The sequence below is a fragment of the Lepisosteus oculatus genome, chromosome 29, assembly GCF_040954835.1.
Source record: "Lepisosteus oculatus isolate fLepOcu1 chromosome 29, fLepOcu1.hap2, whole genome shotgun sequence".
Lineage (NCBI taxonomy): Eukaryota > Metazoa > Chordata > Actinopteri > Semionotiformes > Lepisosteidae > Lepisosteus > Lepisosteus oculatus.
The window spans coordinates 9,419,388-9,443,196 of record NC_090724.1 but is presented as its reverse complement, the minus strand read 5'-3'; the positions used below and the strand labels follow the sequence as shown (position 1 = coordinate 9,443,196).

The 23,809-nt window shown below is 58.7% G+C and overlaps 1 protein-coding gene across 3 annotated transcripts; it reads left to right on the top strand.

Annotated features, from left to right (window-relative positions):
* Window positions 1-1,201: 1,201 nt before the first annotated feature.
* LOC102688480 (guanine nucleotide-binding protein subunit alpha-11) lies at window positions 1,202-23,686 on the top strand. 3 transcript variants are annotated; one of them, XM_069185884.1, is made up of 8 exons: window positions 1,202-2,247; window positions 9,176-9,360; window positions 10,145-10,299; window positions 11,546-11,674; window positions 12,522-12,650; window positions 17,498-17,627; window positions 19,265-19,418; window positions 19,954-23,686. In XM_069185884.1, the coding sequence occupies exons 1-8, from the start codon at window positions 2,112-2,114 to the stop codon at window positions 20,142-20,144; spliced, it is 1,209 nt and encodes a 402-aa protein (XP_069041985.1). In that variant the 5' UTR covers window positions 1,202-2,111; the 3' UTR covers window positions 20,145-23,686. The 3 variants fall into 3 exon arrangements, with proteins under 3 accessions (XP_069041985.1, XP_006639946.1, XP_006639945.1); XM_006639883.3 differs by lacking the exon at window positions 12,522-12,650; XM_006639882.3 differs by lacking the exon at window positions 11,546-11,674 and having other exon boundaries at window positions 1,205-2,247.
* The last annotated feature ends 123 nt before the right edge of the window (window positions 23,687-23,809 follow it).

Below are 23,809 nucleotides of genomic sequence, written 5' to 3'. Positions count from 1 at the left end.
GGGCTCAGGGCAGCTGAAACAGGGGTGTCCCCAGCACACAGCCCTGCGGGACCCCAGAACACTCGCACACAAAACTGTTCCCCCCGCCAGCTCCTGCACCGCTGAAGGCCAGAGCCCGGGGCGGCAGGTTTATCTTATCTGCAATGACTCAGACGTGCCCTTGAAAACGCAACTTTCAAGGAGCTCAACAACCTCCTCTCCCTTCCTGCGTTTCTTGAAAGACTTTAAATGGTTTCTTCCACACGCGGTGCACAACTGAAATTCGGAATTTCAGTCTTTCAAGTGGTGCCTCTTGAATAAAACCGTCTGTTTGATGGTCCATGTGTATAAATTCTGCAGCTGGAGCAGAGCCAGGGCCACGCGCCCGCCGAGCCAGCGCGAGCTGACGGGAGTCGCACGCGCAGAGGAATGAGCTGGGTGGGCAGCGGCGCGCGGCACGAGCTGCCACCGCGAGCCCTGCGCCACTGACGCAGCACATCTGCCCACCGCCGGGGCCCCGCGCACCGGGGGGCTGCCCTGCGCGGCGGCGGGCGGCGGGGGGCGCTGTGCTGCCGAGCGCCCCGCCGGCAGCGCTGATTCACGCCGCGACACCGCTAACAGGCAGCCGAACCACAGGAACCGCACCAGTGTCCCTCTGTGGTTCTGCCCTGCGTGGTAAGGTGGCGCTTGAGTAAAACTCCATTTTGTATTGCAAAGCTGCACGACTCGGTAGCGATCCGGAAGGCACACGGCACCTCTTGTGCCAGCTGTGCAAACTGGACACTGCCTGGCACGGCCTGTGTTTGAAAGACACCGAGGAGAGACGGGGCGGTGTTGTGTACACGCATGTAACAAGACCATTGTACGCACACTGACATAAAACCACCCTGACCAAAATGTGTAAATTCCTTGCACCTGTGTCAAAAACACTAGTCTTTAATGCGCAGACACTTCGGTCAATAACAGCGTCACCCGCCTAATCTCGGCACTTTCTTTCTCAGTGTGGATCGGATCGGCACGCCCCGACCACAACGAGAGTTTCAGATTAATACGCTCTCAACCAACCTTAAGGGCTCAAAGACCACGCCCTCAGCGCCGTTTGCGAGCCCTTCCTGCCGTCCCCCCTCCCCGTTCTATTGGCCCCGCCGCACCCCGACCGCGTCTTGGTTGGTTCTTGCACCTGTCAGTCAGGCCCGTTGCTAAGCGCCGCGTCTAGCACGCTAGTCTGCGCGCGCTCCTGTTTTCTGGCTCCCCGCTCGCTCACCGGGGGCTGAAGGAGGAGACGCCAAACAGGAGGAAAAAAATTCCACACTGGGGGGAGAATCGCAGGAGCAGATAAGGCCCCCGTTTTCGTTAAGATTCATTTCGGTTTTTATTTCAAGAAGAAGCACCGCCCCCGAAATTATGAAATGGCATTGTTAGTGTGAAAATATTATTTCACCAGATATTTTAAAGACAAAGACGTGTTTTTCCCCCCCAGATAGATTTTAAAAAATATTTTTCTCCCCGGCGCTGGGTGTCGTGTGGATATTTTTGAATTTTCTGGGGGTGCCCCTCGTTGCCAGGGCGGTCCTCAGGCTCGGTTCCGCAGGCTCGGCGAGACGGTACCGATGTCGCGACGGCCCGATTCGTCCCGCTGCTCCCGGGACCGGCTCTGCTGAAGCGGGGCGGAGGAGGGTGTATGAGCAGCCCGCGGAGGGCGAGACACGCATCGCCGCGGATTTTCCTCCACGCAGCGCTGGGTCGCGCCAGCCCGCCGCGCCGGCCGAGGGTCCCCGACCGGATCTAATAGGAAGGCGGACGACGGGGCCTCTCCGTCCTCCCACTCCGCCCGCTCCCTCGCCCTCCCCGGCCCGCACGGCGCCCTCGGCGGGGTGAGGTCCGAGTGTGCTCGGCCAGCGGGCAGTGCGTGAGACCGAGGCCCCCTCCCCCACGGTCCGAGCCCCCGGCAGCCCGCTCGGCGCTGCAGCCCCTGTTCCGGCCGGACTGCCAGGCGAGGTTGGAGCGAGGAGAGGAGGAGGAGGAGGAGGAGGAAGAGGAAGAGGACCCCGACCCCGAGTGCTCGCAAAGCCCCGAATTCTGCCGGCGTGCCAGAGCCCCTGGAAGCAGGGCTTGAGAGGAACGGCAGGGGCATGACTTTGGAGTCCATGATGGCCTGTTGCCTGAGCGAGGAGGCGAAGGAGTCGAAACGAATCAACGCCGAGATCGACAAGCAGCTCCGGAGGGACAAGCGAGACGCCCGGCGAGAGCTGAAGCTGCTGCTGCTAGGTGCGGGGCCGTGCGGGCGGGCGGGACCGGGGCTGGGGGCCGCGGTGCTGGGCGGATGGGGGGAGCGGGTCGGCGCTGCGAGTCGTTATGTAATTGTGCTGCTGAAACACACAGCTTCATGGGCCCGGCGGTCTGGCCGAGGCGCTGTGCCCCCGGGACGGAGGTTCGGGGGTTCGGCAGCCCGGTACCGCGTCGGGAGGGGGCTGACCCGGGGCGCGCTGTCAGTGGCGGGTGCGCTGCGCGTCTTCACGCGAGTGTCGTTCCCACGCCGCCGGGAGCTGTGTGTCCCGCGGGTGGGTGTCCGGGCAGGGTGAGTGTTTCAGGGGCCCCGGGGCCGAGCCGGACGGGGGTTCTGCTCGGGTCGGGAGGCGGGGCCGGACCGGACGGAGGACAAGGGGCATCAGCTGTTCTCTCTGCCCGAGGGGCCGGGGGTCCCCGCTAATCCCACAGGGGGGCTTCCTGGCTGCTCAGCTGGGAGCCAGCACCGGGTCCAGTTCTGCTAGTTTAGGAGCCAGCACTGGGTCCAGTTCCCTACTGCGTGCACCACAAGTCCAGTCTGTCCCCCGGCTCCTGCCCTGCCCCTGTCCAGCTGCAGCTCAGTGAACAGAAGGGCCTTTTCTGCAGTCCTGCGTGGACCTGGCTCCTGCAGCTCTGAGGGGTGCAGAACCCTGCGGCCTCAGTAAGGGGACCCCCGAGCGACCTCGCTCAGGGCCATCCCATCCTGCCCCAGCGGCCAGGCCTGAGGCCTGCAGGGACGAGGGGCTTCAGAAACTGGAAATGAGACGCAGTTCCACTGCGGAGCCGTCGCGGGTTTTCCTGTCTGTGGCAGCCGTGCTGCCGAAGCTGAAGGCGCTGTGTGCGGCACTATTTCAGCGTCCCTTCTGTCCTGCTGCTTGGCAGGAGATGTAAAGGCTGAACCCAAGCGATCAAGCGCTTCAAAACAAGAGTCTCCACTGGTAAAACCCGGAGTGGATCAGACCGCTGTGCACCGGGAATCTGACTGGCACTGCTGCAGTGGTAGTGAAACCCCGACTGCTCTGTGAAGAAATTGCTTTAGGCTGGCGGCAAGGTGGCGCAGCGCTGGGGCCCTGAGCTCGGTTCTGGACCTGGGGTGCTGTCTGTGTGGAGTCCGCATGTTCTCTCCGTGTTCTCATGGGTTTCCTCTGGGCACTCAGATTTCTTCCTACAGTCCAAAGACATGCTGGTGGGTTAGTGGGCCTTCTGGGAAAACTGGCCCTGGTGTGTCTGCGTCTGTGTGCCCTGTGATGGGCTGGCGTCCTGTCCAGGGTGACCCCCCCCTGTGCCCGTTGCTCTGCTGGGATAGGCTCCCCCTGCCGCCTGCGTCCCTGCACTGGGTAGAGAGGTGAGGGAGTGGGTGTGTGGATCCCTTGCGACTGCCTCTGGGAAGGTGATTGAATCGGTGTGGTGTTGGCTGATCGCCCCCCCCTCTCAGAATTGAACCGAGGTGACGCTGAGAGACCCGCTGGCAGGACTGGCAGTGCTCGAGCGGGCGTCCGATTGGCGCTGTTGGCTGGAATCGTTTCAGAGCGCATTCAGAATATTTAGGAAGCAGCAGAACGCTGCCTGCCAGGAGATGTAGGACAATCCTGAAAACCCCACAAGAGCCCCCCCACCCCGCCCCAGTTCAGAGTCCGCCTCAGAGCAGCCTGGAGCAGGGCTGAGATGTTCACTCTGCTGTGTTGGCTCCGTGCGAGGTGGAATCTGCTGAAGATGAAATCTGTCCTTTTCTTCCTGTGTGTGAAGTATCTCAGTGGTGCATCTTCCTGTGAGCTCTCTGCGACAGCAGCTTCTGCGGGGGGTGGCTGGTATCTCGGGCTCCGTGTGCTTGTGCAATCGGATGTCTCGGTTCAAGACCGCGCGTGACCTGATGCTCTGGGCCGAAGCAGGCCGGGTGTGGGCCTGACCTCCAGCACGCCGAGCTGCCCGCCTGCCTGGCGCGAGAGAGCAGGGCGTCGACTCTTCTTGCATAGCTGCCAGGCTGGGGGCCTGAGCTCCTCTGCTGGCACATGGGGCCAAAGTGCCCGTGATCTGTGTGTGTGCCGTGGCGCTCAAAGTACGTGCTGGATAGTTCCAGCCACTGCCGTGGGCTTCCACCAACAAGAACCCTGCCAGTGGGAAAACCTGGACTGGATCGGACTGCTGCGCAATGGGAGTCTGATCCTGTCCCACACGAAGCACACAGTGAGCGTCGTTTCAGGCGGTGAAGCTGTCTTCTAAGACAGAGGCCCGGCTCTGCAGGATGTAGGGACTTTGAGATCGTAGTGGCAGCAGGGCCCTGGGAGCCCTCCGTGTCTTGCAGAGGGGCAGCAGACCAGGCTCGTCTCCGTCTGGCCGCGCTGGCACCGGCGCCGGGAGGCAGTGCCAGGGCTCCTCCCCCGAGCTGTGTGCACTGCCGGGGTCAGAGGTCGCAGCGCCAGCTCGCTCCCCTGGGGTCACGCAGCGGCCAGCCTCCCCAGCGCCTGTGCCTGCCTGTAAATGGTCAAAACACTCACCCCCCCCCTCCCTGCACTGCGTCCATTCCCTGCGGATAGCTCAGCACCCCGGGAAGTGTCTGCCCGCAGCTCAGCGGTCATGCCAGACTGGCACGTGCGCGAGATTCTGCATCCCCTCGGCCTGCTCGCTCTGCATCGTCGTCTTCCTCGGTGCAGGGCTGTCTGTCTGCAGGATTCGGCCGTGATAGTTACTGGCTTTGCTGGACCCGCTGACCCAGTTCTCCCAGCTATTCCAGTGCAGCTAGCAGTGCAGCTAGTGGAGACAGAGCTGCAGAGCCGCAGAGCCCACCAGGATTAGACAGCTTGCAGCAGAGGTCTGTTCAGTGCTGGTGCTGGAGGATCCAGCCCTGGTCTGCAGAGTCCAGGCCTCTCCTGGAGGGTCCAGCCCTGGTCCTGGTGCTGGAGGGTCCAGCCCTGTTCTGCAGGGTTTCCAGCCCTCTATGGAGCCGTGAGGAGCTGCTCAGGCTAACGAGGTCATCGAGAGCTGAGGTGGGGAGAACCTGCGGACGCAGTGGGCCTCCGGGAGACTGCACAGGGCGCTGCTGGTTGTCGGGAAGAGTTGCGATTCCTAGATTTCGACCAGGTGCATCAGCCGCGTTGGAACCCGGCCCCCTCTGGCAGCGTGCCGCGGCGGCGGTGGTGGGTGGGCACGGCCCGGGCCTGAGCAAGGACCTCCGGGCTGGGGGGCAGCTGCCGGTGGTTCTGGTACCCCCCTGTGAGTGACGGGCGGGGGGCTCTCGGGAGTCGGGGCGGGAGCTGCTCTCTGCACCGCTGCCCGGCGCTCGGGCCTCAATCCGAGACGCGCCGGGTCAGAACTCCGCCTGCGTGCCGCCCCAGCGCCTCCCGGACATCTCGACTTATAAGGCAAAGTGCAGGAGTCGCACGACATCCGCACTCAGGCTGGAAATTCCTGCTGGGCGTCCTCCCCCCCCTCCCTTGCTGGTGTTGTCAGGGCGACAGGTCCCCTCCTGAGCGCCGGCCTGCCGCGCGGTGTGTGGTGACCCAGGGGGCAGGGCCTGGGGAGTCCTGGGGACTTCGTCTCTTCATTCACAGATAAATAGCAGCTCAGGCTCCAGTGCTCAGTAGCGCAGAGGTGTCAGCGCAGGGGGGCTGTGTGGAGCCAAGCGAGGGGTGGCTGACAGCAGCATGGTGCCAGACAGCCACAGACTTGCGGGGTCGATGGGCAAGACTCGGGGTTAAACCGGGGCACCTGCAGAACCAGTACTGCCAGCAGAATTGAACCGTCAGGGCAGCAGCTGGGAGGTCCTGGACTCTACCACTGTGGTCATGGGGTGGGGGAGCTCGGGCTGAACCATCCCTGTTCGCTAGTCCGTGAGGCGAGTAATCAAGGGCTGGGGCTGGGCCGGCGGTCGGGCCTGTGACCCGCTGTTGCCTTCCTTTGTCCCACGACTGGGAGAAGAGGTTTATTCCCCAGTCAGGTCCTCTGCCCGAGAGGAAGGGGCAGTACAGACGGAGAGTTTTCAGCACCTCACAGTGGTGAAGTGAACAGAACCAGACAGCGCCCCTGGGCGGTGTGTGATGGGCCCGGCGCCAGAACCAGGATCGGTTGTGCTGAAGCTCCGCTTCGCGAGGAACCGCTGCTGCCTGTGTCCCACAAGCCTGCTGTGACTCCTCTGCGCGCAGCAGCAGGAGAAACGGGGTTTGTGGGGCGAGACTGTGGGGGAAGGGGTGTCACAGGGAGGACTCCCCATGAGCACGAGAATTGGGACGGTCCGGCTTCCGCGAGCCCCCGGAGGGCCGTGTAATAATAATAATGATGATAATAATAATAATAATAATTCCTCACACTTATATAGCGCCTTTCTGGACACTCCACTCAAAGCGCTTTACAGGTAATGGGGATCCCCTCCACCACCACCAGTGTGCAGCCCCACCTGGATGATGCGACGGCAGCCATAGTGCGCCAGAACGCTCCCCACACATCAGCTCTCAGTGGGGAGGAGAGCAGAGTGATGAAGCCAGTTCATAGATGGGGATTATTAGGAGGCCATGATTGTAGGCAGTGTAGGAGACACGGTGGGATCGTTTTTCCCTGGGCCCCTGGAAGCTGTGCTGGAGGGACAGCTGACCCCGCTGTGCTCCTCCGGGCTCGCTGGCGGGCTCTGGCCAGGGGTGTGCCGGCTGGAGCGCTCTGGGACGCCCCGGCTGTGAAGAGCTTCCTGCGCGCCCTGGGCAGGTCTAGCTCTGGCAGGTGGGCTCTGCGGCAGATCGCAGTTAAACTCCGTTGTTTACTTTAAATATTTGCATGCTGTTTCACCACAATGCAAATTTCTTCACCTCCGGATTTCCCTGCGGCGCTGCCCGTGGGACCGCCGGAGATCCGGGCTCCCGATGAGCGGGCCACCCTCCCCGCCTCCGGGCGGTCTGCACGGGGAGGGGGGGTGAGATGCCGGTGGTGTGGCCCTGTGTTGGGGAGCCCTCGGAGCACTGGTGGGGGCCGGTCGGCTGTGCTCCACTTTGTGACCTGTCACTGTGACCCCAGTCCCACCCCCACCCCTCCTGCCGCAGGTTCTGTTTGCAGAACAGGCCCGGAGCTGATCGGGTTCGGATCAGGTTCTGTGACGGGAACAGTGGCGCCCCCCCTCACTGTCTCGTTCCTAGCTGTTCAGGATGGTCTCTACGGCGACACGGATTTTAAAATTCCTCCTGTTCCCACGTAGTGTTTGCGTCTCCGGGAGCTGCGTCTGGGCTGGAGCGTGGGGGTCCGCCGGGCCTCGGGCAAGCGCTACTGGGGTGCAGGGGGCCGGCTGCCGCAGCAGAGACGCCCTCGAGGGGCCGTGTCTGTAATTGAGGTCTCTCCCTCGATTCTCCCGCGCTGTCCTCCAAGGGCTGCAGGTGTCCAGCTGTCCACTCCCGTCCCTGTCCACAAACCAACCCCAGGAGATCAATAATCCTGATCAGTTGCGCGGTCCAGGCAATTGATCGCCAGGCCTCCTCCTCCTGTTTGTAGCGCGGCATTATGGGATACCCCCACGGTGACCCTCGAACCAGCAGCAGGGGCAGCAAGTCCTTGTGCAGCTCTCTGCCCGGCACCGGGGGGCGCCAGCGGAGCCCGGCAGAGGACCAAGGCACAAGGCCCCAGAGGTTCACAACCTCTTCTGCACTGCCATGTGGGGGATCCTGGTCATCTAGCCCTTGGGCCCCAGAGTCACTGGGGACGGGAACAGGCACCAGGGGATCTCCGTGCCCCGAGAGCTGCAGCTGGACTGCTGTTGAACTACGGCAGTGGATTCCATGAGCTGCACTGACGTTTAACTGTACTCTTTTAAAAAAAAGCCACCTCTGTTATTTAACAGCTCGTCACTAAGGGACATCCCCGAGCAATCTCCAGGAGCTCACTTTAAAGTTCCAATTAACGGATGTTTTTTGGGGAGGGAAAAATAGGCTGAAAGGGCTGGAGGATCAGGGCTCCGTGGCAATGCTGGACACGACGCTGTGCAGTGGGGAGGCACAGCCCTGGCCAGCTGAGCCATCGGCAGGGGTCTGGTGTCGGGCAGGTGGAACAGGCCGGATCTGCGGCAGGCCTCTCTGCAGCCGTCTTGAGCAGCGCAGCTAAACCACAGAGGTTTCAGTTTCGAAGTCGGTGGTTGAGATCGAAACCCTGCGCTGTGGTTTTGACGCTGTGGGACTCGTTTTTTTATTTGCACCTCTTGGTCTGATGCGTGACTTTGCACAGGTTTGCTGAACACGGCAGCCTTGCTGTTGTCTTCGTCACTGTGGGCGCAGTACTGGTGCCCTCCTTTACTTAACGAGTCTAATTCAACTCCCCGCACCAAGTCGGCGCTCTTTTCCGGGCCTGACGATGTTCTTCCTCTTGCACAGCCTGGACAGGCCTGAGCCTGCTCGCTGGGCTCCGAGCCCTGGGCGCCACACGTTATCCCAGCTCATCCAGCTGGTGTTCAGCAGGGCTGCAGCCTGGCAGTGGGATCTCCGTGGTGTAATGGGATTTGGGGCGTTGTCGCTCCGCAAGGAGCCCGCAGGTGGCGGGCTCATTCGGGGTCAGTGTCCCGTGAGCCGACCCAGTGGGGTTCTTTAGTGACCGAACCCCCAGACTGGCAAGTTGGCGCCCCCCTTGCTGACGTCTGCGGGGGGTCCTGGGTCGGGCCCTGCTCTGCTGGCGTTCCGTTCACGACGGGGCAGCTGGATTCCTTGACATGCAGCGGGTTCAGTCGATTCATCGCCTCAGAGCTACTGAGGGAATCGCAGTCATGAATGACAGGCAATATAACCCCAGAGCCACATGAATCCACACTGTGTTGTTCTGAAATGGGAGCGATGTTCTTGCTGCTCGGCACGCTGGCCACCTCTATAGCTGTGTGTGTTCTGGCGGTCCGATTCCGATCCGTCTTGGTCGCTGGGTCTCAGCTGTTCTGGTCCATGTGCTCTGCTCCCAGGCACAGGCGAGAGCGGGAAGAGCACGTTCATCAAGCAGATGCGGATCATCCACGGCACTGGATACACGGACGAGGACAAGCGCGGCTTCACCAAGCTGGTGTACCAGAACATCTTCACGGCCATGCAGTCCATGATCCGGGCCATGGAGACCCTCAAGATCCAGTACAAGTACGAGCAGAACAAGGTGAGGCCCCAGCAGAGCTGTGACCACCTGCCGCAGGGCGGCTCTCTTATCAAAGCAGCCAGGTGTAGTGGCCGTGTGGGAGCACGATGATGGGGCGGGCCTGGGCACGGTCGCAGAGCCGAGAAAGGGGTTCAGGGGTGCAGGGTGAGGTCTGGGCCTGGTCACAGCGCTGAGAGAGGGATTCAAGGGTGCAGGGTGAGGTCTGGGCCTGGTGAAAGTGACTAGAGAGGGGTTCAAGGGTGTAGGGTGAGGTCTGGGCCTGGTGAAAGTGACTAGAGAGGGGTTCAAGGGTGTGGGGTGAGGTCTGGGCCTGGTGATAGTGCCTAGAGAGGGGTTCAGGGGTGCGGGGTTAGGTCTGGGCCTGGTGATAGTGCCTAGAGAGGGGTTCAAGGGTGTAGGGTGAGGTCTGGGCCTGGTGATAGTGCCTAGAGAGGGGTTCAGGGGTGCGGGGTTAGGTCTGGACCTGGTGATAGTGCCTAGAGAGGGGTTCAGGGGTGCAGGGTGAGGTCTAACCCTGGTGACAGTGCCGAGAGAGTGGTTCTGGGGTGCAGGGTGAGGTCTGGGCCTGGTCACAGCGCCGAGAGAGGGGTTTGGGGTTCGGAGTGAAGTCAGGGCCTGGTCACAGCGCTGAGTAGGGGGGTTTGGGGTTTGGGGTGAGGCCTGGGCCTGGTGACAATGCCGAGAGGAGTTCAGGGTCAGGTCAGGGCCTGGTGACAGTGCTGAGAGGGGGGTTCAGGGGTGAGGTCAGGGTCTGCCTCCGCTCACAGCTCTGCGTCTGTCTCAGTCCAACGCCCTGCTGGTGCGTGAGGTGGACGTGGAGAAGGTCTCGTCCTTCGAGCAGCCCTACATCAATGCAATAAAGATGCTGTGGACGGACCCAGGGATCCAGGAGTGCTACGACCGGAGGAGAGAGTACCAGCTGTCCGACTCCACCAAATAGTGAGTGAGACAGGGCGCCGCCGCCAGGGGCTCCTGGTCCTTTTCTTCAGTTTCAGGCGCAAGTCTGGCAAAGCTCTTTCACGTGGGGGTGACCTGCGCCTTGGCCCCCGGAGGGCCTGTGCGGAGCTGAGGTAGAGCCCGGCCCAGGACAGCGGCTCCACTCCAGCTCTGGCTGCGCCTGGGACAGACGGGGCTCTGGGCTCAGGGCTAGACCCCTCTTCTGTCCGTGTGTCCCGTGTGTGTGTCTGTGTGTCCCATCTGTAACTGTCCGTCTGTTGTTCTGCACTGTGTCTTTCTGAGGCTGAAGAAAACTGACAGGTTGAGGGGTGGTTTTTCATTTCAAGAAGTTAAACGTAGACAGTTTCTGATATGGTAATGACCCTTTGACTGTTTTCTGAAGAGGTTTATAGGTTTAGTTGTTTGTGCCTGATCGGCTGCCTGATCAAAGCAGAGATCTGTGTGTTTTTGAGGTCTAGTTTTTGCTTTCTGATGCCCCTTAGCTCCTGCCTGTGGCCCATTCGGTGTCCCACTTAAGAATAATAAAGCTCTAATGGCAAAATCAGGCCTGAGCTGCTTTTTGCTGGACGTCCCAGTTGCTGTAAGTGCATGATTGTCCAGCCTCAGGTGACACTGACCACTCGTCCCAGAGCCAGCCCTGCAGAGAGAGCAGTCAGTACACACTGACCAGCCCCCTGTGCAGATGGGGCGCTGTGTGGAGAGGGGGTGGTCACAGTAGGGCGAGGTGTCCAGCCAGTGGCCACAGGGGGGCGCTGCAGTAGATAGGTTGTAAAGACTGCTGGCGCAATCCTGGATGGGACATCCTCTTCCAGACGCCTGTCCACCCACCCCCAGGGCAAGAAGGGCAGTGCGGGTGTGGTGCTACTAGCCAGTTCCAGATCGGACTCTTGTTAACTGCCCAGGTTCAGCACGTTTGAGCACTCACCAAACAGGCTGATCCAGACTGGCTGTGGTGCTGAAACACCAGCCTCAGTGCCTTGCAGTTCCAGTGCGCCCCCTGCTGTCTGGAGTGTGACCCAGCCTGTGCAGAGCGCAGTGCCACTGAAACACTGGCTCGCTCCAGCTGGTAGCAGCAGGGCTGCCTCTGTTCTGATGGCCAGCGGAGACGGGCAGCCCTGTGTCCAGTTCCTGTCTGTGTCCAGCAGGAGTCCTGCTTGCGATGTGGCAGGAGCTGCTCTCTCTCTGTTCGTTTGTATGTATGTTCCTGTTTTTTTTTCTCATTCCACAGTTACCTTAGTGATATAGAGCGCATAGCGTCGCCGGGTTACGTACCCACCCAGCAGGACGTGCTGCGGGTTCGAGTGCCCACCACAGGAATCATTGAGTACCCCTTTGATCTGGAGAATATTATCTTCAGGTACTGGTGCAGAGTGCTGCTTCTGTCGCCACTGCCTCTGTTGCCTCACAGCTCTCCCAGACAGCTGCCTCTCCGGGCGGCCGCGAGCGCAGACCACCCCCCGCCCCCCCCAGGCCACGCCAGGGCATGCCGCGCCAAGCGGGGAGCAGCCCGGACCGTCACTGTAAAGGTTCTGATCCGCCGGCTGAGCTGCTGGGCAGGAAGGGCCTGTAATGCTGCTGCAGGAAAAACAAACTGTTACAATAGCGGAATGGTTCTCTCCCTCCAAGTAGAGAATCTGCTAAACCAATACGGATTCGCGACACAGTATTCCCAGTCATCCTGAATTTTGGGGTCTATCCCAGTCCGGGGCCGATAGTTTTCCGAGCCGGGTCTCTCCCCGCTCCATGGACCTGTGGCTTCACGGCCAGATGGGATCCATCCCGGTCACACGCAGGCTCCTGATCCTTCCAGTCGGCACGTTCCTGGAGTGGTGTTGCGCCCCCTGCTGGTTTTGTCCGTGTGCGGTCCAGGCCCTTCTTTTGCTCCCGGCGTGGCTGCGGGGGTGACAGCGGGCAGACGGGCGCTCGAGGGGGCAGGACCCAGGGAGGCGCAGACCTGCCCCCGCGGTCTCGGAGAGATGCTGTCTGGGAACGACGCGCGCGCTTTCTGAGAGATACGGGGAGTGGGTGGGGGCGGAGGGTTAGGAGAAGGGGCCATCCCCGTATCTCTCAGAAGAATAGTACGGCCCCTGAGGGACTCCCACCAGCCCTGCACTCCTGGGCGGACTGGTCCACCTGCTCAGAGGGGTGTGCTAACTGCTGTCATGCTTTTTTGTGTGTTCCTGTGTTTCTTCCTTTGTTTGTAGCTATCTAAGCGATCTGGATCGTATCGCGGACCCCTCCTATCTTCCCACTCAACAGGATGTGCTTAGAGTTCGCATTCCAACAACAGGCATCATTGAATACCCCTTCGACTTGCAAAGCATCATCTTCAGGTAGAAGAAGCCGACAGTTACTGACTCCAGTGCTGCTGAGCGCTGATTCCCGTTATCATTGTGTCCCTGTGTATCAGTCATGACATCTCTCGTGTCTCACCTCTTTCCTTCACTTCCTCGGTGGTGCCCCTGGGGGCGAGTACACTACCCCCCCCCCAGCCCTGCCCCCGGGGGCAAGTGCGCTAACCACCCCCCCAGCCCTGCCCCTGGTGTACGCTACCCACCCCCGCCCCCCCCCCAGTCCTGCCCCCAGGGGTGAGTACGCTAACCCCCCCCCAGCCCTGCCCCAGGGGAGAGTACACTAACCCCCCCCAGCCCTGCCCCTGGGGGCAAGTATGCTGCCCCCCAGTCCTGCCGGAGGTGCGGGGGGTCTGGGGTCCAGCCTGTGCAGTTTCAGCTGCAGTGGGTCTTTGTGGCCACAAACCAGAAAACACAAAACTGATTCCGTTTCCCATTCCTACCCTCCGCTCCTCCTTACGTACGAACTGGTCGTTTGAATTTTGGTTTTCAGCTTCCTGACCTGTGTCTCCGCGAGTCCGCGGCAGGGGCTGCCAGGGGTCCCGACGGGGAGCCCCTGCGCTCAGAAAGTGTCCCAGCACTCTCGCTCCGACAGGACTCGCCCCTGCTCTGAGGACGAGGGGCACGCGGGCACACAGCCTGCCAGCCTGGCGCACAGGGGGGGACCACAGGAAACTGCTTTTACAGCCGAGAGTTGGGGCGGGGGCGCGTCTTTACCCAAAGGGTGGTGGGAGTGTGCAACAAGCGGCCCAGCTGTGCCCTGGCTTCTTTCAGTGAGAAGCTGGGTGAGATTCTCGAATCAGTTAGTTCTTAGTAACCAAACGCGATGAGCATGAACAGCTTCCTCTTCTTAGCAATGTTTATGTTCTTACGTTGCTCGGCTATGTGCCCCTGTTCGGCAGAAGGGCGGAGAATCTTGGGGTGTCCCTTAATTTGGGGGGTTTGGGTTGTGAGGCTCCCACTTCTCTGGATAGCTTCCTCTCTGGGGTCCGGAAGTTCTGCGCTCTTCCGCGGCGAAGTTTGGAAGGACGGGTTTCAGATGTCCTACATCGGGCCGCTCGTCCGCTTAAGTAGGTCAGTGGCTCGCACAGGAAACGAGGTCGTCCGATGTGAAGGAGTTTTATTTTAGGCAGCAGCTCCTGGAGGTCCCATTTATCAAAGCTGTGCCGCGCTCACCGCGGAGAGCAGAGCTGCCTTCCAGAAATATCCGCGCTGCTGCAGCCAGGCTCCCCGTCCCCCATCCCTCCTCCTCCTCCTCCTCTCCCCCCGATCCAGGAGTCTGCGTTCCCAGCCCACGGAGCCTCAGCGCTTGCTGGCTGCGATGCAGTTGGACTGGTTGTTCTGTTAGCCGAGCTCGGGCTGTGCAGGTCTGGACTCTCCAGGGACGGAGGCCTGCGATGACGGGCCCTGAGTCCACTTCAGGGCCCTGAGCCCCTCTGCGCTGTCCCAGGCCCGTCGTGAGCCGCGGGCTTTATGCTGCGTCCGCGGCAACGTCCCTGCGGCTGCGGTGTCGGTCTCTGTCTGGAGGGCGGAGGTCAAGGCTGCAGGGAAGACAGGATGATGCTGAGGGCCCTTTTCAGAGCTCCGTTCATCTGACAGCCACGGCCCCCTGGATTCAGGAATTTGGGAGCACAGCCGCTCAGATTGTCGGCATGTCTCGCGCAGTCAGGGCAACGAGGCTTGTCCAGGAGGAACCTCGCAGTTACTGTCTTTGATGGTCCACTTGAATGGTCAACCAGCCTGTTTGGGAATGAGTAGCTAATTGATCTGAGGATCTCATCCCGGCCATCGGCTTGACTCGGACGCCTCCAGTACTTTGCGTGGAACAGTGCCTCCCGTTCTCAGTTCCGAGTGCAGTTCGACCCGTTTAGCCCACCTGACCTGGCAGCCCTGCCCCACGCGGAGCTGGGGTCACGCGGTGCAGGGGCTGACCCTCCGTCCGCTGGAGAGGATCGGTCAGTCAGTGGCCACGCTCCCTCTGGCCCCCAGTCGCAGCCTGAAGCTCCCCCTAGCGCTCCCGGGCTGAGCGATCTGTGATGCCGGGGAGGGGGGTGGTCCCAGTGTGTGCCTGGTGGTGACCCCAAGTCTGAACACAAGTCTGCTGCGCTGTGCATGTGAAAACCTGGGGCGCACCGCCCCGCAGGACAGGGGTTCATATCTCCCCTCTCCCTGTCCCCTGGAAGGACAAGGAAGATGAGCTGACCTCTGACCTCTGACCTCACCCCACTCTGACCCCTCTCCTGCTGCCCTCTCCTCTGCTCTCTCCTGCTTGGCTTTGCTGTGAGCGTGCTCAGGGTGGGGTGGGGCGGGGGCGGGGGGGGGGGTCACTCTTGCCTTTTAGACCTGTGGCTTGCCCGACTGCCCAGCTGGTCACCCCTCTTGCCCCACTGGGCTGAGGCTGCACCAGTGGGGCAGAGGGGCCAGCGCCGTGGGCTGGGGCTCTGTGGGAAGGGTTGAGTCCATCACTGCACGGAGGCGCCAGTCTGTGGGCTTCCTGTTGCGTTATTGTGATGCCTGCCTGCACCTGCGGTAGTGCAGGAACGGTGCAGTAAGTGTCCGAGGCTGGGAGTGGCGCTTCCTTGCGCTGATGGGTTCACCTGCTGCCCAGAAGGACGAGATCTTCACTTGCAGAATCCCTGCAGCTGCCCAGCTGTGTGGGCTGGAGCGATGTTCTTGCAGTTTCTGTCATGTTGCTCCACTGCCCATCTGAAAATTGGCTTTAAGAAATGAGTAGATTTCACTGCATTGGAACCTCGGGTGAAAAAATTAAGGTGAAGCAAGATATCGTCCTCCTGGAGTCTAAACAGTGTCTGTACTTGTTACTTTGCTTGTTTGTATTAATAATTGTTAAAGTGTGGACTAAATGAATCAAGACGGTAGTCATCAGGGGGATTCACAATTACAGATACAGAAAAGGTTTCTCTTGGTGAAGATTTTAATTAAGACTGGCTGCCTTACTTACCACAGAGTGCTAATTGGGATGCGAGCAGGTTGCAGGGCAGTCTGGGTAGTTGAAGAGCGAATGGGTGTAGAAAGCAGGAAGCTTGCAGAGAGCCAGCAGAACTGCTGTCAGGGTCAGGGCTCAGGGGTCCCCAGGAGTGAGTGAGAGAGGAGTGTGGAGGCAGGAGTGAGTGAGAGAGGAGTGTGGAGGCAGGAGTGAGTGAGAGGAGTGTGGAGGCAGGAGTGAGTGAGAGGAGTGTGGAGGCAGGAGTGAGTGAGAGGAGTGTGGAGGCAGGAGTGAGTGAGAGGAGTGTGGAGGCAGGAGTGAGTGAGAGAGGAGTGTGGAGGCAGGAGTGAGTGAGAGGAGTGTGGAGGCAGGAGTGAGTGAGTGAGGAGTGTGGAGGCAGGAGTGAGTGAGTGAGAGGAGTGTGGAGGCAGGAGTGAGTGAGTGAGAGGAGTGTGGAGGCAGGAGTGAGTGAGTGAGAGGAGTGTGGAGGCAGGAGTGAGTGAGTGAGAGGAGTGTGGAGGCAGGAGTGAGTGAGAGAGGAGTGTGGAGGCAGGAGTGAGTGAGAGAGGAGTGTGGAGGCAGGAGTGAGTGAGTGAGAGGAGTGTGGAGGCAGGAGTGAGTGAGTGAGAGGAGTGTGGAGGCAGGAGTGAGTGAGTGAGAGGAGTGTGGAGGCAGGAGTGAGTGAGTGAGAGGAGTGTAGAGGCAGGAGTGAGTGAGTGAGAGGAGTGTAGAGGCAGGAGTGAGTGAGTGAGAGGAGTGTAGAGGCAGGAGTGAGAGAGGAGTGTAGAGGCAGGAGTGAGTGAGAGAGGAGTGTGGAGGCAGGAGTGAGTGAGAGGAGTGTGGAGGCAGGAGTGAGTGAGAGGAGTGTGGAGGCAGGAGTGAGTGAGAGGAGTGTGGAGGCAGGAGTGAGTGAGAGGAGTGTGGAGGCAGGAGTGAGTGAGAGGAGTGTGGAGGCAGGAGTGAGTGAGAGAGGAGTGTGGAGGCAGGAGTGAGTGAGAGAGGAGTGTGGAGGCAGGAGTGAGTGAGTGAGAGAGGAGTGTGGAGGCAGGAGTGAGTGAGTGAGAGAGGAGTGTGGAGGCAGGAGTGAGTGAGTGAGAGGAGTGTGGAGGCAGGAGTGAGTGAGAGGAGTGTGGAGGCAGGAGTGAGTGAGTGAGAGGAGTGTGGAGGCAGGAGTGAGTGAGAGGAGTGTGGAGGCAGGAGTGAGTGAGAGGAGTGTGGAGGCAGGAGTGAGTGAGAGAGGAGTGTGGAGGCAGGAGTGAGTGAGAGAGGAGTGTGGAGGCAGGAGTGAGTGAGAGGAGTGTAGAGGCAGGAGTGAGTGAGAGGAGTGTAGAGGCAGGAGTGAGTGAGAGGAGTGTAGAGGCAGGAGTGAGTGAGTGAGAGGAGTGTGGAGGCAGGAGTGAGTGAGAGAGGAGTGTAGAGGCAGGAGAGAGAGAGAGAGAGAGAGAATGGAGTGAAGAGAGAAGATGAGATCACTTTATTGGCCCTATACAATTTCTTGCATTAGGAATTTGTCTTTTCACAGACCCCAGCTTGCTCTCCATGAGACACAGACAGGGAGAGAAGCTGGGGGTTAGAGCGCAGGGTCAGACATTTATACAGCGCCCCTGGAGCAGTTGGGGTGAAGGGCCTTGCTCAGGGGCCCAACAGAGTAGGATTCCTCTGCCGGCTGCGAGAAACAAAAACGGAAACGTTCCAGCTACAGGCCCCGCCCAGGTGTGGTTTGGGCTGTGGGGGTGTTGTGGGTGTTAACATGGTCAGGAGGCTTGTGGATGATCTCCTGTCGTCTTCTCCTTTTCTCCCTCCCTGCCTTTTCCTCACCTTCTCTCTCTCTCTCCCTCCCTGGACTCCTCCGTCTCCTCTGCTGTCCATCTCTGGCGAGCAGGATGGTGGACGTGGGCGGCCAGCGGTCAGAGCGCAGGAAGTGGATCCACTGCTTCGAGAACGTGACGTCCATCATGTTCCTGGTGGCGCTGAGCGAGTACGACCAGGTCCTGGTGGAGTCCGACAACGAGGTGCGTTGCTCCTGTGGCTCTGGAGCCCATTCCTGGTCCAGCTGTGGCACAGCGGGGGGGTCTAGACCTCCAGTCACAGCTGGCTCAGGGGGGAGCAGGGTCTAGGTATTCCAAAGCCATCTCCTTCCACTGCAGCCAGCTCCGGTGGTACCAGGAGGCCGTAGTGAAGATGTAGCGTGTTAACTGGGATTCACCAGGTCCTGTGGGGTTTCTGAATTACACAGTCCTGCTCCAAGAGGGGCCGAACAATCCGAGCCAGTTGCAGCTCAGACGCAGAGCAGTACTCGGGCAGTTCGAGAAGAGGACAGCTGGACGCCCCTCGTTCATTCTTTAAGAATTAAAGAGTGTCCCAGGTCTGCTCCAGCAGTGTGGGAGAGCCCTCCTGCTCTGGAGAACCTGTCTGAACTTGTCTGTCTAAGTGAGATATAGATAAGATCACTTTATTGGCCATATACAATTTCTTGGATTAGGAATTTGTCTTTTCTCAGACCCCAGCTTGCTCTCCATGAGACACACAGACAGGGAGAGAAGCTTGGGGTCAGAGCGCAGGGTCAGCCATTGTACAGGGCCCCTAAGGAAGGCCCTTAACCCCAGCTGCTCCAGGGGCGCTGTACAATGGCTGACCCTGCGCTCTGACCCAGCTGCTGGTTAAGGTTAAGGTCCTTCCTCAGGGGCCCCTCTGCCGGCCACTGGATTTGAACCAGCAACCTTCCAGCCACAGGCGCAGATCCTGAGCCACAGTGCTACCGCTCCGCCCCGGGCTACCAATACAGGTCCGCACCTAGACTGGGAGACAGCAGCAGCTGTGACTGCAGGGTGGTTCTCCAGCTGAGAGGCTCCAGCCAGTACCTTTTCCTTATTCAGCCTTCGCTTAACTGGAAGATAGGCGTGAGAATACGACATAGTTTCTTTCCTCATCTTGCGACTGTCATGTTTCCTTGCTGTAGAGAGTGGTGCTTTTCCAACATTACCTTTATAAATGTTTGCTGCAAAGTTTTACAAATTGGAAGTTTTAGGCAGCTCATTTGCCAGCAGCTTTATTACATTACTTAATTTATTACATATTGTCAAACTTGAGAAACCTTTCCAGCACAAACTCTCGCCCTTTCTGCAGCTTCTTATAGAAAACTGAATTATTCACACAGGGTTGAGACACCAGGATGGATCATCCCCACAGATAGTTCTTAAAACCTGACAAGTGTCTTTGCACTTCCTTAGTGCAGATACTGCCACTCCTCACAACAGGTTTCAACCGTGCGGCCCGGTACGGCTCATTTTCTGTCCCGTGCTGTCGGACTGGTCTGGTATGGCTCTCTGTGCTGTTGGACCAGTCTGGTACAGCTGTCTGTCTGTATTGCGCTGTAGGAGCAGTCAGGTACGTCTGTCTGTGCTGTTGGTCTGGTACAGCTGTCTGTCTGTGCTGTTGAGCCGGTCTGGTACGGCTCTCTGTATTGCGCTGTCGGACCAGTCGGGTATGTCTGTCTGTGCGTGCGTGCTCTCGGACCGGTCCGGCTGTCTGTGCGTGCTCTCGGACCGGTCCGGCTGTCTGTGCGTGCTCTCGGACCGGTCCGGCTGTCTGTCCCGCGATGTCAGAAGTGAGTTGTTCACATGCAAACCCTTCCCCTCCTCTCCTGCAGAACCGGATGGAGGAGAGCAAGGCCCTGTTCCGAACCATCATCACCTACCCCTGGTTCCAGAACTCCTCCGTCATCCTCTTCCTCAACAAGAAGGACCTGCTGGAGGAGAAGATCATGTACTCCCACCTGGTGGACTACTTCCCGGAGTTCGATGGTGAGCCGGCTGTGCGGAGTGTTTCCGATAGGCGTGTCTGTTCCTGCAGGTGTGTTCAATCCAGCAGGCGTGTCCGACCGCTGTCCTGCAGGTGGATCAGGACACAGGCAGACGAGAGAGGGAGAGAGGGACGATGGCTCACCTGTACTATGCACATCTTACAGCCCCCACCGCTCACAGGCTGTGCTGGCATCTGGATTTTCCCAGATGTTCTCTAAATTTTCATTGAGCAAACCTTGGATTTCAGTTATGTTTTTGCTCCCCAGGAGCGCTGACAGGCCGACTGTTTTCTGCCTGGATTGAATTACTTGTCTGTGTGCTGGGCGTGGGGTGGATTCCTTGGCGATCTGTTACAGAGGTGATCGGCCACTGGGTTTGTTTCTGGGTGTCTGGTGCCACCTAGTGGCTGACTGGGACACTGCTGGGGCGGGGAGAGTCCGGGCTGGTGTCCTGTGCCGGACTCGCAGTGTTCTGGGGATGGCGGTTCTGGTCTTGCCCGAACCTAACGGCGCCCGCGCTCGCTCTGTGCCCGCAGGCCCACAGCGGGACGCCCAGGCCGCGCGCGAGTTCATCCTCAAGATGTTCGTGGACCTGAACCCGGACAGCGACAAGATCATCTACTCTCACTTCACCTGCGCCACCGACACAGAGAACATCCGCTTCGTCTTCGCCGCCGTGAAGGACACCATCCTGCAGCTCAACCTGAAGGAGTACAACCTGGTGTGAGCCGGCGCCTCGCGCGCGCGCGCACACCCACGCACACACACACGCGCACACACACACTCTCGCCCCACAGCCGCCCCCAGAGGAGCAGGGTCAGCAGAGAGAGCAACACTAAACACACACAGAGCTGGGAGACAGGGCGAATCAATCAGATCTCTATATATATATTGCTGAGAATATTTTAAACATTTTTAATAATTATTACTATTGCTACTACAACTATTAGTACTATGAAAGAAATGATTAAATAAAAAATAACAGGAAAACACACACAGAGGGAGGAGAGGACCTGATTTTTATTTTTTTTCTGTTCTTTCGTGAAAACCGGCGAATCGTTCTGGGTCTCGTTGGGGGGAGGGTGCCCCCTTGTGCCCGATCCGGGCACACCCCGCGCCACCTCGCTCGCCGCGGCGTTTTCCAAACTGGCCGCGTTTCTGTCCAGAGCGGCGCCGGACGCCCGGATCCTCCACCGCGTCCCGCGCCGGTCTCTCTCTCGGTTCCTCCCGCCGCCCGCGGTTTCCATTCCTCCCTTTCCTCCTCCATTCCCCATCGTGTCACCGCTGTGATCCCGTTCAGAAATGATTGCGGTTTAAATACGATTTGATTTTGCTGTACTTACCGTTTGTGGATTACGGTAGCGCAAGGGGAGGGAGCGGAGGCGGGCCGAGAGGATGTTGATGGCGTTCATTCCGAGACGCTCCGCCGGGTTTGTAATTTTGGCAAAGGGCTGCTGTCCGGTGAGCGCCGGGACCGGTTTGTTCTCCTCGTGCTTCTCCAGCTGTTCTGTCAGCATGGTGTCAGACAACTAATGGTGATTTTAAGAGAAAGTAAATAGTTTTATTTATCTAATTTATGGACCAGACTTTTAGGTGTCGTTGTTGATGATTTGATGTGAAACGAAGCCTGGCTTCTCTCCCCAGTGAGACTGGGGGGCGGTGGGGGCGATCTCGGTTCCCAGCCAGGGGACCTGCTCTTTCCCGCCCCCTCCAGCTTTCCAGGGGTTTCTGTCTCCAGGTGCCCGCCGGGCCTCCACTGCTCCCCGCCCTGGGGAGAATCGGTTTTAGAAGCTGCGCTTCAGTGCGAGAGCAGGGCGCCCCAAAACAAAAGAGCCGGGACACCAGCGGCGGCGGGCGGGGAGGTCTGCCGGCTCGCGCTTGGCGACGCTGTTTTTGTTCCACTCCCACTGCTGCGCTGGTTTTCGTTCGTCTTCGTTACAAGGGCTAACAAACGCCAAACCAGCCGAGCGGAGAATTCGGTCAAGGCCTCTGGGGGGAGAGCAGGGTGGAGAGGGGGGCTCCTGGCCCCCCACAGCAGTCCGGGAGCCCAGCGCCGTCCTGACATCCCTCCGAGCCTGCAGCAGCGTCTCCTGGCTACTGGCGGCCTCCCAGGCTGCAGCAGCAGTCTCCTGCGAAACACAGCCGCTGAACAGGCCCGAGCGAAGCTACGCCCGCGCCATTGGGCGAGAGTGTCAGCGTGGAGCCCCTGCTGCCCGCCGCGTCGTGTGAAAGGGTATTTTACCTCGGAAGGGGCCTCAAGCACAGACCAAACACGCCAGGTTGTGCGACACGTGTCATTTCGGCTCATTTTCTTCTCCACTGCACTTGTCTAAAGTCCTTGGCAAATTGGCAGATGACCACAGTTCTGAATGGTGAAATGTATTCTTTCCTTGCCCACACCTGAGCCTCGTTTCCTGTTCGTAGTGTGGTTTAGTACAGTAAGTAGGGTCCTGTTATAAACCGGGTGGTGTTCTGGCACACCGTCAACACTCCCTCTTCAGGCTGTTCGGCAGAGCTGCACCTGTCCACCCTCTCCCAGATGCTGCACTGCTGTCCCAAGTCTGTTGCTCTTTGAGGACCCATTAGAAACCTCAGCAGTGACAGGGGTGTGGTATTGGCTCGATTAAATGCACTCTTCTCTCAAACACCTGAAAACTAAATGGATAAAGGAGGTTATGTAAATGAAATTTTTACTACTCTCCCAACCACACTCAGAGGTAGCACATGGTGCTGTCCATAAGTACATTTTAAGTTTTTCCCCAATCAGTATCAAGGCCTTCTGAAAGAAGGGCTCATAATACAATGCAGGGCAGCTGGCAGGGCCCACAGCGCAGGGCAGGGCAGGGCAGGGCAGGGCAGGGCAGCAGACAGGGCCCACAGGGCAGGGCAGATAGCGGGGCCCACAGGGCAGGGCAGGGCAGCAGACAGGGCCCACAGGGCAGGGCAGGGCAGATAGCGGGGCCCACAGGGCAGGGCAGGGCAGATGGCGGGGCCCACAGGGCAGGGCAGGGCAGCAGACAGGGCCCACAGCGCAGGGCAGGGCAGATGGCGGGGTCCACAGGGCAGGGCAGCAGACAGGGCCCACAGGGCAGCGCGGGGCAGGGCAGCAGGCTGAGGCATGGATGGTGTATCCTTTGGACAGAGACACTGGCCCTAGAATAACCCACAACTCTGGGTAAACGAGAGGAGAGGCTCTATCTGTAATCGGGTGTTACACCTGTTAATTTGTTTGTTTTATCATTGAAATAGTGCCAACACACAAAATCCTCATTATTACAATTCACAGTATTTTGATTTAAGTGGTACAGAAAGTTGACAGCAAGTATGTAGTTTGCACAACATGAAAGCTTCTACTTTACATTACAGATCTGTAAGCAGTATTTGTTGTGCAGGTGTATGAGCCAGGGGAGACCCCGGATGTGTTCTGCCCACCCCAAACACTACACACTCACACCGCTGTCCACTCCAGGGTGACAGTCCAGGCCTGACTGCCCGCCTCTGTGCTGTAGTCAGCTCCTGTAATCGACCATGCTTGCAGGTACTTCAATAACCGAGGTGTGGAGCTTCGCTTGTCATCTGTACAAGAGAGGTGGAACTTAGAGAAATTCAAGGTTTTATAAATGCTGAGACACGACCTGAACACTATTGTATTTAGAACCATTTCATATAACAGATTGTTCTCTCTTCATTGTTTTTGATAAAGCAGGATGATTAAACATTGTGTAGTGATGTATAAAATTCAAGTCATGTATTTTTTTTAATTTGCTTATTTTCCTATTTTGGTTTGTTTTGTAAGTATACCGAATGTAAATGATGTACAATATCAATGTGCCAATCCCTGTGCTCAGTAGCGCCTGACCTTCTCAAGTGCCAAGGTTGTGAAAATCATTAGGTGGCCTGTGTATTTCTACAGCCCAGTTTTTAACACAAGAAACACTACATTAACGACTAGCAACTCAAGAGAAAAGGACAAGTTTATTCTGTATTTAAGAGTAAAGAAACTGCTGTTTGTAAACGTTGTCATTTAAATACCACGTGTTGTCTGGGCAGAGGAGGGCAGCACTGAGGCCTTGCAGGGGTCTGAACGGTTATTGATTAACAGTATTTTTAGCCATATATAATTTTTTGTATTTGTTTCATTTCAACCACTGTTGCCTGAACCTCATTAAAATACATGAAAATGGTTTTCATAGCCTTCTCCTAAAAAAGAAAAGAATAATTACAAAAAAAAATTATCTGTTTTAAATTGGAATAAAATTTGTTCCTATACCTGCTGTGTCGTTTCTTTGATCTCCGGTTTCTGCCGAGACTCTCGGGTCTCTGTTCCGGGCCTGTGGCCGACCTGCTGGCCCTGCAAGAGCCGGACAGCGTGGGTCACCCGGGCCGGTGCAT

Coding starts and splice junctions, on each gene's coding strand:
- LOC102688480 (XM_069185884.1), top strand. CDS start 2,112: ATGACTTTGGAGTCCATGATGGCCTGTTGCCTGAGCGAGGAGGCGAAG. Junction 9,361..10,144: donor ACAAGTACGAGCAGAACAAG/GTGAGGCCCCAG, acceptor CGTCTGTCTCAG/TCCAACGCCCTGCTGGTGCG. Junction 11,675..12,521: donor CTGGAGAATATTATCTTCAG/GTACTGGTGCAG, acceptor CTTTGTTTGTAG/CTATCTAAGCGATCTGGATC.